At 48.2% G+C, this 15454-nt stretch overlaps 2 protein-coding genes across 7 annotated transcripts in view; one reads left to right on the top strand and one right to left on the bottom strand.

The window, feature by feature from the left end:
- Nucleotides 1-15454, bottom strand: part of LOC122385443 (structural maintenance of chromosomes protein 4-like) — a 48785-nt gene that overhangs the window by 21166 nt on the left and 12165 nt on the right. The gene's annotated exons all lie outside the window — the stretch shown is intronic.
- LOC122385444 lies at nucleotides 5837-10245 on the top strand. Its single transcript, XM_043373728.1, has one exon. It carries the CDS (start codon nucleotides 6762-6764, stop codon nucleotides 8934-8936), a length of 2175 nt encoding a protein of 724 aa, XP_043229663.1. The 5' UTR covers nucleotides 5837-6761; the 3' UTR covers nucleotides 8937-10245.

Consider the following 15454-nt stretch of genomic DNA (forward strand, 5'->3'; position numbering starts at 1 on the left):
GTCCGTTTGTTTGAGTCATGGCCCGGGAACGATTCACTGTCGGTGAAATTACTGCGCCTGAAAACTATTACCTTGCTGGCAATCGCATTGATGTTACGGCCATCAGATATCGCTCCGCTGGCGATGGGCTTCCATGCGGGCTCAGGCGTGATGGAAAGATTTGTGCTGACGACGGATCAGATTCAGTTCAGGTCAGATGGTAGGCTAGATGTGACTTTTCTCGGCATCAAAAATGACGCTCAGAGGACAGGATTTCGGGTAACGCTGCCTCCTAACCCTGTGGAGTCGGTAGATCCGGTGGCGGCTCTGCGTGTTTATTTAGCTCGGACCGAGTCGTGTCGCTGTCCGACATCGAAGCCTGTTTTCCTCACTTTAGTTCGGCCGTTTCAGGCAGTGTCAGCGAGTACAGTGGCTTCTATCCTGCAAGATGCTATACACTTAGCGGAGAAATTCGGGTTGGCGAAAGGCCACACTCTGAAAGATTTTCGGCCCACTGGTGCTACTCGGGCAGTTGAGCTAGGATTCGATGCAGATGACGTGCAGCGACTTGGAAGGTGGAAAACGCGATCCGTTTTCCTCGACCATTATGTACACAACAGCATAGCTCCGTCTTTCACGCAGCGAATGTTCGAGTGAGCCGTATGTACAGGGCACAGGCGGTTATGGGTCTCTCTATGTGATTGCATTTGTATATGTATGATATGGGATATATACATGTAATACATGCCTGAAGCGTCGAATGTGTGTAACGTTGGTTTTAAGAAACCGTAGTTACCACATTCGCCGCAAGGTGGCCGACCCGCGACCCGGTGCTGGGTCGCGGGCCGGGGCAGTCTGCGTTGGTGCTCGTTAAGTTTCTGTGTGGCTTAAGCAGAAGCTCCTGTTTCCGTTGATGTAGGCTATAGTCGGTGTTGGGAGCGAGGTTCGTGCGGAGTTACCTGTATCGCGGATGATTGCATTTGTATATGTATGATATGGGATATATATGTTACAGGGAGTATGAGAAATCAGTTAATTTGCAAACTACCTAGGGAGTTTGCAAACTCCCTGAACGATCAGGTAGTTTGCAAACTCCATAGGTAGTTTGCAAAGTACCTGGTCGAACAGGTAGTTTGCATACTCCCTAGGTAGTTTGCAAAGTCCCTAGTTAGTTTGCAAACTCCCTAGGGTTGTTGCAAACTACCTAGGTAAAATGCGAAAACGACGAAACAACAGCCATATACGAGTACATATGTAGATAAGACGCGATGAATTGGTTCAGAGCTCACAATGAAGCTTGGCAGCAATGGTGCATATTGCATAACGAGACGATGTGGTGTTTTGATGACGCTCTTTCGCAGCTTAGTGCTTACTATTTATTTTTGTCTTGCTCGCAAATATCACCTTACAGATTAATGTCTGCCTTTTTTCTTGTAGTCGACAACATGTTACGTTGCCATCCACCTTCTTTCCTTGGACGTCAGCGGCCTCTCCTCCACTGGTCTGGTGTCCATCAGAAAGCGGATGACGTCGCCATGTTCGGCGTCTTCCACAACTCGAGTTATTGCCGCTCAACGCTTCCTCCCACTCCCGGAACCTCTGATCGAACAGTTCGCGAGACATTCCCACAGAACCAAAGAGCAACCACAGAACAGAAATTGCGATCACTATTGTGACCGCCGCATGTACGTGTGAATGTATATGCACCGGCTGTGGCTCGTCGCCGGCCAGGTAGACCGCCGGGACCGGCCGGCCGCGAGGGCGCCGGCCGCCCGGGCCCGGCCTGACCGGGCCGCCTGACCCTTCCGCCGCCGCGCAGCCTGGGAGGGCCGAGACCGGCCCCCCTGTTTTTGACGGCGGCGTCTGGAATGTGTATTGTCCACGCCGGCGCACACTGGTCGGAAACGCTCCAGCGCGAGGCCAGCGGCCTTTCCGCAAAAGTTTTTTGCTTGTTATTCCACAACTAGTGAAGCAAACTTCATAAAACTTTGCATACCTTCTCTGTCATATGTAAGCTATCATTTGGATGTCAAGCACTAAATATATGACGTGAATCTGTTAAGTTATGACGTCATAATTAAGTATAATACAGGATCTAGCACCACTTTAAGTCAACAAGGGAAATTGGGAGCTGCTATTCGGGCACCGGGAATGGTTTCATGCACTCCTTGCAAGGTCCAGTGCTTGACTTAAGCATTGTTGACTTTGCGTGACGTCATTTATGACGTCACTAAGGCCATGTAAGTTTTTCGTCAATAACTCCTGATCAGATGGAGCTAGAGAGTCGGGAAAGCCACCATTGGACTCAGGAAGACCTGCCGAATCGAATGATATGCGATATGACTTCCTTCAACCATTTTCGTGACCTGAGGGGCTCTGACCTGACCTTGACCCGAGGTTAACACCTTAACCCTCGCCGGCACAGGGGGGGGGGGTTGATGCAACCCCCCCTAAGGTTTTTCGCGAATAACTCGCGTAAAAAGCGGTCGATCGCGACGAAACTTTCAGTACCCTCGCATTGATCAATTTTACACCTACCCTGAAAATTTCATGACCCTGACCCCAATGACCTTTGACCTGTGACCTCTTTTCCGTGACCATGTTTGGCCGAAATCGCGATTCGGCGTATGTCGGCTCGCATTAGCTGCGCGTTTGCAAGCTTTTCGTGGTTTCAGAAGCTCAAACATGTGATTTGATGTTGCTCCCATACATTAGGATGGGTGTCAAGGTCACCTGAAGGTCAGGTCAGGTCATTGACCTTTGGTGACCTCGGGTGACCTCGGTTCACTTTTTCGAGTTTTACATGTTTCTAGGCTAGTTTTTGGAGCTGAATTTTAATTTAGCAACCATTTGAACATTTACGAAGTAGTTTTGGCGCCTTCGTAACATGTTACGAAGCTGTCAGAGGCGGTTGACACGTATTACGAATACCCGTCACAACCCCTACCGGTTGACCTGACCTGACCTGACCCGACCTGGTCTAAATGCTTAAAGACATCATCTCTGATCAAAACTAATACAATATTCGTGATCAGCACCCCGGAAAACCACATAGCAGCCACAATTTACGACTTTCTAACAGGTTCCGATTTTCCCGGTTTTCGGGTCATTGACCTGACCTGGAAGGTCACCTGATGACCTAGGACCTTAAAATTGGGTATCATCGGCTTCCTCTCGTAACGGGCAACACGCTCGTTTTTTCCGCGAGGCTCTAGCTCAATCAGGGGCCAAACGCGAGAGGGGGGAGTCGTACCCCCCCCCCCCCTTGTGCCGTCGAAGGACGCAAAATGGCCTGTGCCGGCGAGGGTTAAGTTGACTTCACCCGACAGTGTGGCCAAATTGGTGATGTTGCGGGGAAAGTCGCCCCCAATGAAAAGTATAATGACATCCTCAGAAATTTTAAAATTACATCATCACAACGTTTTTGTTGTGAAAGCATACCTAGTGAAGGAATAAAGACTAAAAATGTTCCAATGTACGATTCACACCGTCATACTCGTACTGTCACGCTTGCAATGTTTTTTCATCTTTGATGACAATATTTGATTTTTTTTTTACTTTCCACCAGAGCTTGACGTCAGGTATAGTTTTTCCACATAACTTGTAAAAACTGCACCTAAAATGACACTGAAGACGAGTTTTTTTTTGAAAATAGTGACATCCTCATACAACTTTTTTATACATCCTCCCCCTAACGCTAAACCAATTTGGCCACACTGTCACCCGAACACCAAGTATAGCATTCAACGCGCCTGAGCTAGACAAACACGATTATGCCAAAATCGCGGCAGTGCGACCATTTTTGGCAAAGTAATTAGGGGAAGTTGGGGGAACGCCGAAGACTTTTTTTTCTGACGCCCGTAGCACGCAAGGTAGACAACATAAGCTATTCTTGTTGGCGTCATTCGAGAGGCCAGTCTTTTGCCTTTCAAACATACCAGGCGCATTTGATGAATTCGCATACCGTTAAGCGCACAAACTAAAAATATCAAAGAAGTGACTTTTTCGGCGTTGCCCCGGACTGCGGGGAAAGCCGAAAATGGGAGAAATGATCTACGGGGAATGCCGACATTGATGTTTTGCCATTTTATCTCAAACTTTATCCAGAATTGATCAAAGCTGACACGCGTTTTAAGAGCTTGAGGACGCGGTGCACACTGGAAGTTATAATTGTGTGATATAATAAAAACATGCCAGGTAAATCATTCCTTATAGGTAACAGGCCGTTGTGTCGGTTGAAAGTGTAATTTGTGTGACTAAAAATACGCGTTGCTATTCTACAGCAGTAAAGTCCACGTAGCGTGCTTTTAACACGTGCGTAATCGCACGTTTTCGGCATTACCCCAACCTGCCATACTTTCATTTGCAGGCCCATAACTTTTCAACGTGCTGTATAAATTTCAAATAGGCAGCACACTTATGCAAAGACATGCTAAAGATTACTTGACCGAATTGGCCAGACAAACGGTAGCATAATGAGTAAGAAATGCAGCTTCAAAGGCGCATGTAGTACAAGGGAAACGTACCTTGAAAACGCTCTTGGCGCCCTCACAGTCGAAGTATTCCGAATGACGACTCGTAACAAACATGCGATAATTGTAGTCACTTAAGCTTCAGAGCATCACTGACAGGTGGCATCCATGTCTTACGGTTTTCGAAATATCTCGAATTTCGGCTTTGCCCCAACTCCGGCATTGCCCCAACTTCCCCTAACCTAAAACCGAGCCCGTGCCTTGTGGCACTTACCTGACCTAAGAGGTCACTGGCTGACCTAAGACCTTAAAATCGGGTAGTACCTAATTTTTGCGTCTTATAACGGCACACAAGCTTGTTTTTTTCCGCGAGGCTCTAGCTCAACTAGAGGCGAAACGGCGAGGGAGTTGTACCAACCCTCTCCGGTCAATGTAGAAAACCAATCGGTCCGGCCAGGGTTAAATACCGGAATTGTGATCTAATGTAAAGAGACGGCCCAAGGTAACCCGACGTCAGTGACAGGTGTCCTATATTTGCAGCGTCTTATATTCACGAAGGCTTCAATTTCCACTTTCTTCAGCCGAGTGATGGTTGTCAATAGCAAGGCTCTCTAAATGCAAGCCGTAATCGCCACGCAATATGTGGAAGGCTTTTGATGTCAATACATACATAAATGCATACATAAAACGCGCTTTTCACAAAATTCATAAACTCAAGCGCATCTGTTTTTAATGACCAGTCAACTACGCATGGATGCGTGCAGGCCACACAGGTCAGCGTAAGCCGGGCGCGGCGGCCGAGCCGAAACTGGGGCGGGGCGGGCGGTAGTTGGGTAGGAAGAGCGGCTCCTGCAAATTTTGCGCAAATATGCGCAGTTAGCTTTTATGTTGCCCTGGCCCCTGGTGTAAATTTAAATCCTACTTCATCTCACAAAAAATCAGAGTGGAACTAGATGGGACTACCTGTTGTTTCCTTACCTAAACTTTGCAGTTATATTCCAGAATCACTGTAGAAGAGCCTTCATAAAAAAGCTATAGTACATCTTAGTTAGGGAAAAAGTATACCAAAAATTTTGCACTGACCAGTCGGCAACTTCATAACGAACATTTTGATGCATAATATGTGGGATTTCAATTTAATGTCTGTCAGCAATAAGACTCTGAATATCCGGCTCAAGAAACCTCTTGCTCCGCGTCAGTTTCCGAGTTCTGGAATACCCCATCTTCGGGGGCTGATTACAGCTATTTTTAGTCACCCGGATTAGTTTTTTTGGCCTAAGTATAATAATTTGATCAATTTCAAATCGATCTATATAAAAAATCATCCAAAACTCCGGAATCGCCCATGGCCTCTCATGAGGGCGTTTCCGACCAGTGTGCGGCGTCCCCGTCCCAGGCAGGCGCGCGGACCGGCCAGGTGCGGCTATTTTGGGACCACTGCGCGTCGCTAGACGTGTTTTTCTTCTCCCTTCGTTTCCGGATCTATTCAGCCTCCCCACCTGTGCTATTCTTCGTGACCCCATTTCTCGCCATATTTAAACTGATGTAAACATGTTTCTCGTCCTGTTCTGTTCTGGCCTCCGCAGCGTGCGGACGTGCCTCTGTCCTGTCGTAGCCGTCGCACCGTTCGTTGGACACCGCAATATAGAAATACCTCTTCAGTGCTGTGTCGGGAAGTGCGGAAGCAACGAGACACAGTGAGCAACAGTGAGCGGGCGGAGTTAGAATCGGGCGTGTGCGGCGCGTGCTCAACTTTTCATTCTACACAAGTTACCTTACCTTCACCCCTCTACCTTTCCTGGTCTGCTGAATTGTGGGCCTCCTTGTCGCTTGAATTGTGACTTCTATCTCTACTCACTTAACCTTCCCATTTTACCCTTCCTGGTCTGCTGAATTGTGGGCCTCCTTGTCGCTTGAATTGTGACTTCTATCTCTACTCACTTAACCCTCCCATTTACCCTTCCTGGTCTGCTGAATTGTGGGCCTCCTTGTCGCTTGAATTGTGACTTCTATCTCTCACCTGTGTCACGCTGAATTGCCGTGGCCCCTGGCTGCTGAATTGTGGCCATCCTTCATATCCAATCAATCTGCCTAAAACCCTTTGCCTACTTGTGTTGAATAGGGTGGCACGAGTTTCATTTCACCCAAATGCCGTGGACCCGCTGGTCTGATTAGCCCCAGAAAGGAGTGTTTACAGTCCGCTCCGCCAGAGGAGAGTCGGGCGCCGCGCGGAGCGGCGTCCCGTCGAGCACAGGCCGGCGCGTGGCCGCGACATTTACTGGTCCTCCGGGCCGGATCTGAACCGGCAGCATGTCAGCAACAGGAGAAACAGAACAGCCTCCTGCAGCAGACCTGGAAGAGAGCGTCCTTAGAGAGGAGCGTAACGAAGGGGTGAGTGAAGAGTTGAAAGTGCTGCGCCGGAAAAGGGGACAGAAGTTAGCAGCCTTTTCCCGCGTATGCCACAGAGCCGAGTCCATCATCGCCGTTCGTGGAAGTCGCTCAACCTTAGAAGGATTGTACGCGACAGTCGATGCGGCGTTAGAAGGCATCATCACAGCTAATGATGCACTGGAAGCCTGCCTGTCGTCTGAAGCAGATAAGGCTGATGCAGAGGAGTACTGTGCTAAGGCAGAACGTGATAGAGAAGATATCGTTGAAAGAATCACCCAGCATCTAGCAGAGCGCAAAGATGAGCCACCATCAGAAACTGGATCTGTCGTTTCTGTCGCTCAGAAGAGCCAGACGAGTGCCGTCTCAAGAGCATCTCAAGTCGAAGCAGAGGTTGCATCAAAGATTAAAGCACTACGCCTACAGCAGCTTAAGCGCAGGCAAGAAGAACAGCGACTGCAAGAAAATCGAGAAGAGGAGAAACAGCGCCGCAGGCAAGAAGAGCAGCGCCAGGAGAGAGAAGCCGAAAGACGAAGACAGCTTCAAGATGCTGAAGATGAAGCTGAAGCAGCCCAGCTCGAAGCTGATCTGCGTAGAGAGCTCAACGATGACCTCCAACACGAAAGGAGGAACGATTTCGAAGATGAGTTGTTTGCAACAAAGGAAGCCGGAATCAGAAGTCATCAGCGAGAAGTACAGCTGTCGCGTGATAGGCCGGCTACAGCACCAAGCCATGAAATGGAGGAACGTCGTGAAGAGCCGGTCAAAGGTTCAGGATCTCATCAGATGAGGCAAAACACGTCATGGATAGGAGAGCTGCGCAGTTCGCGTCAGACCCAGCGCACAGAGAGCGCAGCTCCGTTTTCAGCCTTCGCGAAGAGTATCCCAAAACTGACCCTTCCGACCTTCAGTGGTAAGGCTTCAGAATGGCCGAGATGGAGCGGATTGTTCAAAGCGCTGGTGCACGATCAGCCGTCCCTCTCGGACACAGAAAAGATCGCCCACCTTCAGTCATCGGTGAGTGGACTAGCGCAGCAGACAATTTCTGGCATGTTATACGATGGAAGTCTGTACCACCAAGCGTTGAAAGCCCTCGAGGAGCGGTTTGGTCAAGATGACGATATCATCAAACACAACCTCAACAGCATCTTCAACGCCCCAGACCCGATGGAAGATGATGCAGAAGCGCTGGAAAGATTCCAAGCGACGGTACACTGCGCCGTGACTATCCTTCACAGCATGGGGGCAGATGCTGACCTTCACAGCAGTGATAGCTTGCATCGGACGGTGGAAAAACTACCCCGGGACCTGAGAAGAGAGTGGGGAAAGTTCTCGCTGGAACTGAAGCCGACCAGACCATCACTTCTAGACGTGGACTCGTGGCTGAAGACCCAAGTGAAGATCAGCAGAAGTTGTCCCAAGGGAAAAGGGAACGGCGAAGAAGTCGGCGCCAGGCAAAGAAAGGAACGCGCCGATGAGATCGTCCAAAGACAAACCTTCTTCACAGCCGCGAATCCAAAGCACAAGCAGATGTGCTCGGCATGTGAAGGCCAGCACGATCTGCAACAGTGTCAGATCTTCATCGGGAAGTCTCCTGATGTCAGGCTCGAGCACGCATTCAACCAGCGGTTGTGCCTCTACTGCCTCAGGAAGGGCCATCGCGTGGCAGACTGCGGAAAGGCAAGGCGCTGTGAAAGTGATGGCTGCAAGTACCGACATCACGCCCTTCTCCATGGAAGTCGGCCAGTCAGATCGCGACAGCCTGATGACTCGGTGGCAAAGCCTGAATCGGGCAGCGAGGGAGCAGACGCAGCAGCACCGGGGGCGGTGCCTTCCCTCCTCCCAGAGCCTGCGCAGCAGGTAATGTTTGTCCAGAGCAGAGTCGGCGCTGGAGAGCTCCTGTCCGAACAGGAAAAGGAATGGCGAGCCACAGGAGCTTCCAAGACCAAACACAGCCAGCCAGTGCCACAGTCTCCAACACGACTCCAACACGCCGCGGGACATGCGGCCGCTCGCCCGCGTGACCCAGGTGTTACCGGGACCAGATGGATGAGTCCATTCTGTCCAGATCAAGGCGGCAGGACGATGCGAGAATAGATGGCCGTAGTCAAGATCGCGGTGCTGGAAGAGAAGTGTGCAAATGCTGAGAATAGTTATGTAAATACGTGTATCGTGTTTCGTTCGCGCCAGCCGGTTAGAGAAAGCCGACGATTGCTCGCCCTCTCCAGACGCAGCCCAGTCGAGGCCGTCTATCAGCCGATACATCAGCGGCGGTACTGTGTTTAGTGTTCTCGTGGAGTCGAACACGGGGGGCGGGATGTGACCGCCGCATGTACGTGTGAATGTATATGCACCGGCTGTGGCTCGTCGCCGGCCAGGTAGACCGCCGGGACCGGCCGGCCGCGAGGGCGCCGGCCGCCCGGGCCCGGCCTGACCGGGCCGCCTGACCCTTCCGCCGCCGCGCAGCCTGGGAGGGCCGAGACCGGCCCCCCTGTTTTTGACGGCGGCGTCTGGAATGTGTATTGTCCACGCCGGCGTCCCCGTCCCAGGCAGGCGCGCGGACCGGCCAGGTGCGGCTATTTTGGGACCACTGCGCGTCGCTAGACGTGTTTTTCTTCTCCCTTCGTTTCCGGATCTATTCAGCCTCCCCACCTGTGCTATTCTTCGTGACCCCATTTCTCGCCATATTTAAACTGATGTAAACATGTTTCTCGTCCTGTTCTGTTCTGGCCTCCGCAGCGTGCGGACGTGCCTCTGTCCTGTCGTAGCCGTCGCACCGTTCGTTGGACACCGCAATATAGAAATACCTCTTCAGTGCTGTGTCGGGAAGTGCGGAAGCAACGAGACACAGTGAGCAACAGTGAGCGGGCGGAGTTAGAATCGGGCGTGTGCGGCGCGTGCTCAACTTTTCATTCTACACAAGTTACCTTACCTTCACCCCTCTACCTTTCCTGGTCTGCTGAATTGTGGGCCTCCTTGTCGCTTGAATTGTGACTTCTATCTCTACTCACTTAACCTTCCCATTTTACCCTTCCTGGTCTGCTGAATTGTGGGCCTCCTTGTCGCTTGAATTGTGACTTCTATCTCTACTCACTTAACCCTCCCATTTACCCTTCCTGGTCTGCTGAATTGTGGGCCTCCTTGTCGCTTGAATTGTGACTTCTATCTCTCACCTGTGTCACGCTGAATTGCCGTGGCCCCTGGCTGCTGAATTGTGGCCATCCTTCATATCCAATCAATCTGCCTAAAACCCTTTGCCTACTTGTGTTGAATAGGGTGGCACGAGTTTCATTTCACCCAAATGCCGTGGACCCGCTGGTCTGATTAGCCCCAGAAAGGAGTGTTTACAGTCCGCTCCGCCAGAGGAGAGTCGGGCGCCGCGCGGAGCGGCGTCCCGTCGAGCACAGGCCGGCGCGTGGCCGCGACAACTATGCTGCCTCTTCACACTCCGCTCAGCACTGATGACCCGCCTGCACTGAGCACCGTCCACCAGCCGTGACCCGACAGCGCCTTTCATCCGTATCCCACAGGCACAGACTGACCTGACCTGTCAAGCTCAGGGCAGTCGACTGCTGGCTACCAGGATCGGGTGGAAGCGGGGCGTTGGGTTGACTAAAGATGACATCCTGATTTATAACCCGCGCCCGTTAGGGGGGGGGGCGAAACGCCCCCCTGTCCTTTTCCGTCAATATCTCCTAAACGGCTGCAGATATCGCCACTAAACTTTGAGGACTTTTTCGGGCATCAATTTTACACATTGTGACCAAAAATATTTCCAGAGGCTATGATAGGTTGGCTACAAATGACGTCAGAATGACGTCATGTTTTGCCATTTTCGACCCAAAAAAGAGCTTTGCGAGAAGAGCTGTCAGGCCTACAGCTTTGAAGATACAGAAAAAAGATAAAACATAAAAGGTGTGGAATCAACAGGGCTACAAAACTGCTATCACATATTTTTTGAACTTTTTGATTTTTGACCCCAAAAAATGTTTTTTTTTATATTTTACCCAAAAAATCAAAACAGTTTTTTTTGGGAAATACCGGGATATAAATGCTAGTACCTACCGTCTTCTATCTACATACGATATTTCAGATCGATACCTCTTTTTCGGCCAAGTTTTAGCGAAAAAAAAACTTCAAAAATGAGCAGAGGTCAGGTCACTGGGGATCACAGTATGAAAGTGTCGTGTGATGCATGTTTTATGGTCCATTTTACATGACAAATGCGAATATGTGGGTAAGGCAGCCTTTGGGGCCAGCTTAGGTTACGTTCTGGTGAAGGTCAGGTCAAGGTCAGGTCAAATTAGGTCAAATTTTAAAGTTGATTTTTTAGCATAAAATGGGTATCGATTCGATGCAGCTCGTCACGGTGAGTCTAATGGTGGTCTTTGTTTTGACTTACGTGTTATAGAATTCCCAAAAATTGAGTTTGAAAATTTTACGTCATTATTTTTGAACAGTTTTTACGCTATAACTTGGCCAAAAAAGAGGTATCCATCTGACATTTGGTATGTAGATAGAAGACGCTAGTCTTTTTCAAAACTAAAAAAAGACATTGATTTTTTGGGTAATATATTCAATGTCATTTTTAATTTTTTTGGGGGTCAAAAATTAAAAATAAAAAAAAATCTGAGATAGCAGTTTTGTAGCCCTGTCAATTTCACACAATTTATGTTTCCATCATTTTTCTATATCTTCAAAGCTGTAGGTCTGACAGCTCTTCTCGCGAAGCTCTTTTTCGGTCGAAAATGGCAGAACATTATGTCATTCTGACGTCATTTGTGGCCAACCTATCATAGCCTCTGGATTTTTTTTTTTTGTCACAATGTGTAAACTTGATGCCCAAAGAAGTCCTCAAAGTTTAGTGGCGATATCTGCAGCCGTTTAGGAGATATTGACGGAAAACGACGGGGGGCGTTTCGCCGGGGCGCGGGTTAGAAATCAGGATGTCATCTTTAGTCAACCCAACGCCCCGCTTCCACTCGATCCTGGTAGCCAGCAGTCGACTGCCCTGAGCTTGACAGGTCAGATCAGTCTGTACCTGTGGAATACGGATGGAAGGCACTGTCGGGTCACGGCTGGTGGACGGTGCTCAGTGCAGGCGGGTCATCAGTGCTGAGCGGAGTGTGAAGAGGCAGCATAGTGATCGCAATTTCTGTTCTGTGGTTGCTCTGTGGTTCTGTGGGAATGTCTCGCGAACTGTTCGATCAGAGGTTCCGGGAGTGGGAGGAAGCGTTGAGCGGCAATAACTCGAGTCGTGGAAGACGCCGAACATGGCGACGTCATCCGCTTTCTGATGGACACCAGACCAGTGGAGGAGAGGCCGCTGACGTCCAAGGAAAGAAGGTGGATGGCAACGTAACATGTTGTCGACTACAAGAAAAAGGCAGACATTAATCTGTAAGGTGATAATTGCGAGCAAGACAAACATAAATAGTAAGCACTAAGCTGCGAAAGAGCGTCATCAAAACACCACATCGTCTCGTTATGCACCATTGCTGCCAAGCTTCATTCTGAGCTCTGAACCAATTCATCGCGTCTTAACTACATATGTACTCGTATATGGCTGTTGTTTCGTCGTTTTCGCATTTTACCTAGGTAGTTTGCAACAACCCTAGGGAGTTTGCAAACTAACTAGGGACTTTGCAAACTACCTAGGGAGTATGCAAACTACCTGTTCGACCAGAGGCCTCTTGCACCAAAATACCTAGCTAGGTAGAATCGGCAAAATACCTACCTAGTAAATCTACCTACGGCGGTAGCTTCTCTTGCACCATCCTACCTACCTACCTAGGTAAATTTGACAGCTCGCGTTTTTAGGATTTGTTTTGATTGGCTGTTTGGCGACGAATTATTTGTGGGCGCAAACAAATAGTAACTTAAGAAAACAATTAAATGGATATTGTTTTTATTAATATACATTTTGGTATTATGAAATCATTTTTTATTTACGTAAATACCGATAGAAGTTATTTTGATATTAAATTACTTGAACAAATAAGCTTCGTTTCCATGGCAACGAGTGAGTCTTCAACCTGGCTGTTCTGCTACGGAGGTTTATCGCCTTGGTACGGAGAAGCACCTCTGTGAACCCATGGAGCATTTGGTCAATTGTATTATTATTCACTCATAAAAACATTGATTTATCATTGTCTAAACATTTTGTAATGCCTAATTTACATAAAAGTACCCGTGGATTATCATATATTGTGCCTATTGTTACTAACTGAATCATTTTACCTAAGGTTTTGCTAGTTATTTTGGAAGCCCGCGTTTACCTTCAAACCGTCAAAAATTCCTCCGCGAGTACTTGTATCCGGCTTTCGGTGCAAGAGGAAAACAGCCGGTCGGATTTTAACAATTGGTAAGTTCTTATGCCGCTCGGTAGAATTTCTAGGTAAATTTTCACGGTAGCGTTTTTTGGTAGGTAGTTTGGTGCAAGAGAATCTAGGTAAAATCTGAATTTACCTAGGTAGGTAGTTTGGTGCAAGAGGCCTCCGGTACTTTGCAAACTACCTAGGGAGTTTGCAAACTACCTGATCGTTCAGGGAGTTTGCAAACTCCCTAGGTAGTTTGCAAACTAACTGATTTCTCATACTCCCTGTAACATATACATGTAATACATGCCTGAAGCGTCGAATGTGTGTAACGTTGGTTTTAATAAATGCAATTAAATGTTTTTCAATGAAAATTCTTTCTTTGTTTACCTACAGATGGGAAGATGACAAAGTAAGCATCCATCCTCGCCTTGTCACCATCAAATACCCTAATCGTACTTACATGAGGCAACTATTCTGTTTCTCACATTGGGACTTGAGAAGTCGCCGGTGGCCGCTTTGCCCCAGGGTATGGGGCAAAGTGGCCAATACGCATAGGTTTAAAAGCCTTGCCAATATCTCCCATGTGTGAACACCTTTGTAAATGAAACGCAGTTGAAATAAAAGGCAATTTAATAGGGATCACATTGATATAGAAAGATTCTTCCCTAGCTTAAAAATCAAGCGTCAGCATCGTAAGAAGCGTTAAGGTGGCCGCTTTGTCCCACTCTCTCCTACGTGACATTTACAGCTGTATTGGAAACTGCGCGTTCTGCCTCTCTCGGCGAAATGAAAACTAAAATATTCACTTTTCTGAGAAAATGCTACAAAACGACCCAGTAGAATCGTTAGCTTACATTTCTTCTCGGTCTCCTGCTGTCGCCGTAATGAATCAAGCATCGTACATCATTCTGTTTCCTTTGATAGTTTTTCATTTAGCCCTCGCCCGCACATGGGGGTTGCCACCCCCAGGCACTTTTTCTGCTCTGCACTCAACATTTTTAAAGCTAGAAGCCTGATTTTTGGTATAGCTGCTTCTCTATCCTTTCTCAGCGTCCACTGAAAATTTCAGGTTTCTGTGGTTTTCGGTTTCGGAGATATAACCTTGTTTTCCAGGTCATGTCATGACCCAATAATCAATACTCAACATCTTGCGTTGGCTATGGGTCTTGTGGGATTTTGACACCTTGATTTCGGTATGTTTTTGCTAGTCTTACCTCCCACCTATCATGGAACATGTTATTCGACGATGTGCAGATGTCAGGGTCAGGGTCAAGGTCAACCTAGGTCATCTAAAAACATTGCATTTTAGGCTTGCTGAATTTATTTTCGTGAAGTTTTTTGACTGCATTTTTGGTAAAAACTTCCCAGATCATGATCTCATGCAATAGGGTCAGGTACACACAAATCAATCGATGCACACATCAGTATAACAGACATACAAACACGTATCATTGACATTGACCTAGCTTGACCTGAAATGACCACAGCCAGTATACAAACCTAGTCGGATAGTGTGACAAAGAGCTGTTCTAGCTGGCTTGGCACCACAAACGGCAGCGCCATCGGTATATGATGGGCACCGCACGTGATATTCGAACGGTGGCCCCAAACAGCAACATTTTTTAGCTTGACCTGACCTGGAAGGTCAATGATTGACCCAATGAGGTAAAATTAAGTACCTACCATTGGATTCGTCTCTTCCCAACGAATATGCTCGTCTTTACCGCGAAGCTCTATCTCAAGCAAGAACGAAATGGCGCGGGGGTGGCACCCCCCCCCCCTCCCTATGTGCGTTCTAGGATGGGAAAATGGCATGTGCGGGCGAGGGTTAAAGATAGATACCTATTTGTTTAAAGGCATACGTTATAGCTTGTCGCAGAATAAATTAAAATCAAATTAGTAAAACTGAATTTTAGAGCGGACCAGGGTATACGGCAGACATAGCGGTTATCGTACACTTTCCACAGAAACACTTCAAGCCATCCGCCATCGTAAATAAGCAATAAGCATGCTGTAGTGTTGTGACGCTGAGGCTAGTGTTCTGGTCTAGTGTTGTGACGCTGAGGTTAGTGTTCTGGTCTAGTTAGTTCTGATACATCATTCCGTTAAATGGATTTTCGATGCCACTGCGCTACCTCAATTAGCAGACTGACAGTCGGTCACTTCTGCAATGCTATGTTCAGGAAGACGTCCAAAACTTGGTCAGCTCACGGAGTACGACCAACTACATATCGGCAGTTACCAACTAAAACGCGAAACGCGTGTGAAATATGGAAACGCACTCCCTTTGTTTGC

Source organism: Amphibalanus amphitrite, unplaced genomic scaffold (assembly GCF_019059575.1).
Source record: "Amphibalanus amphitrite isolate SeventyFive unplaced genomic scaffold, NRLGWU_Aamphi_draft 000219F_arrow, whole genome shotgun sequence".
NCBI classification, from domain to species: domain Eukaryota; kingdom Metazoa; phylum Arthropoda; class Thecostraca; order Balanomorpha; family Balanidae; genus Amphibalanus; species Amphibalanus amphitrite.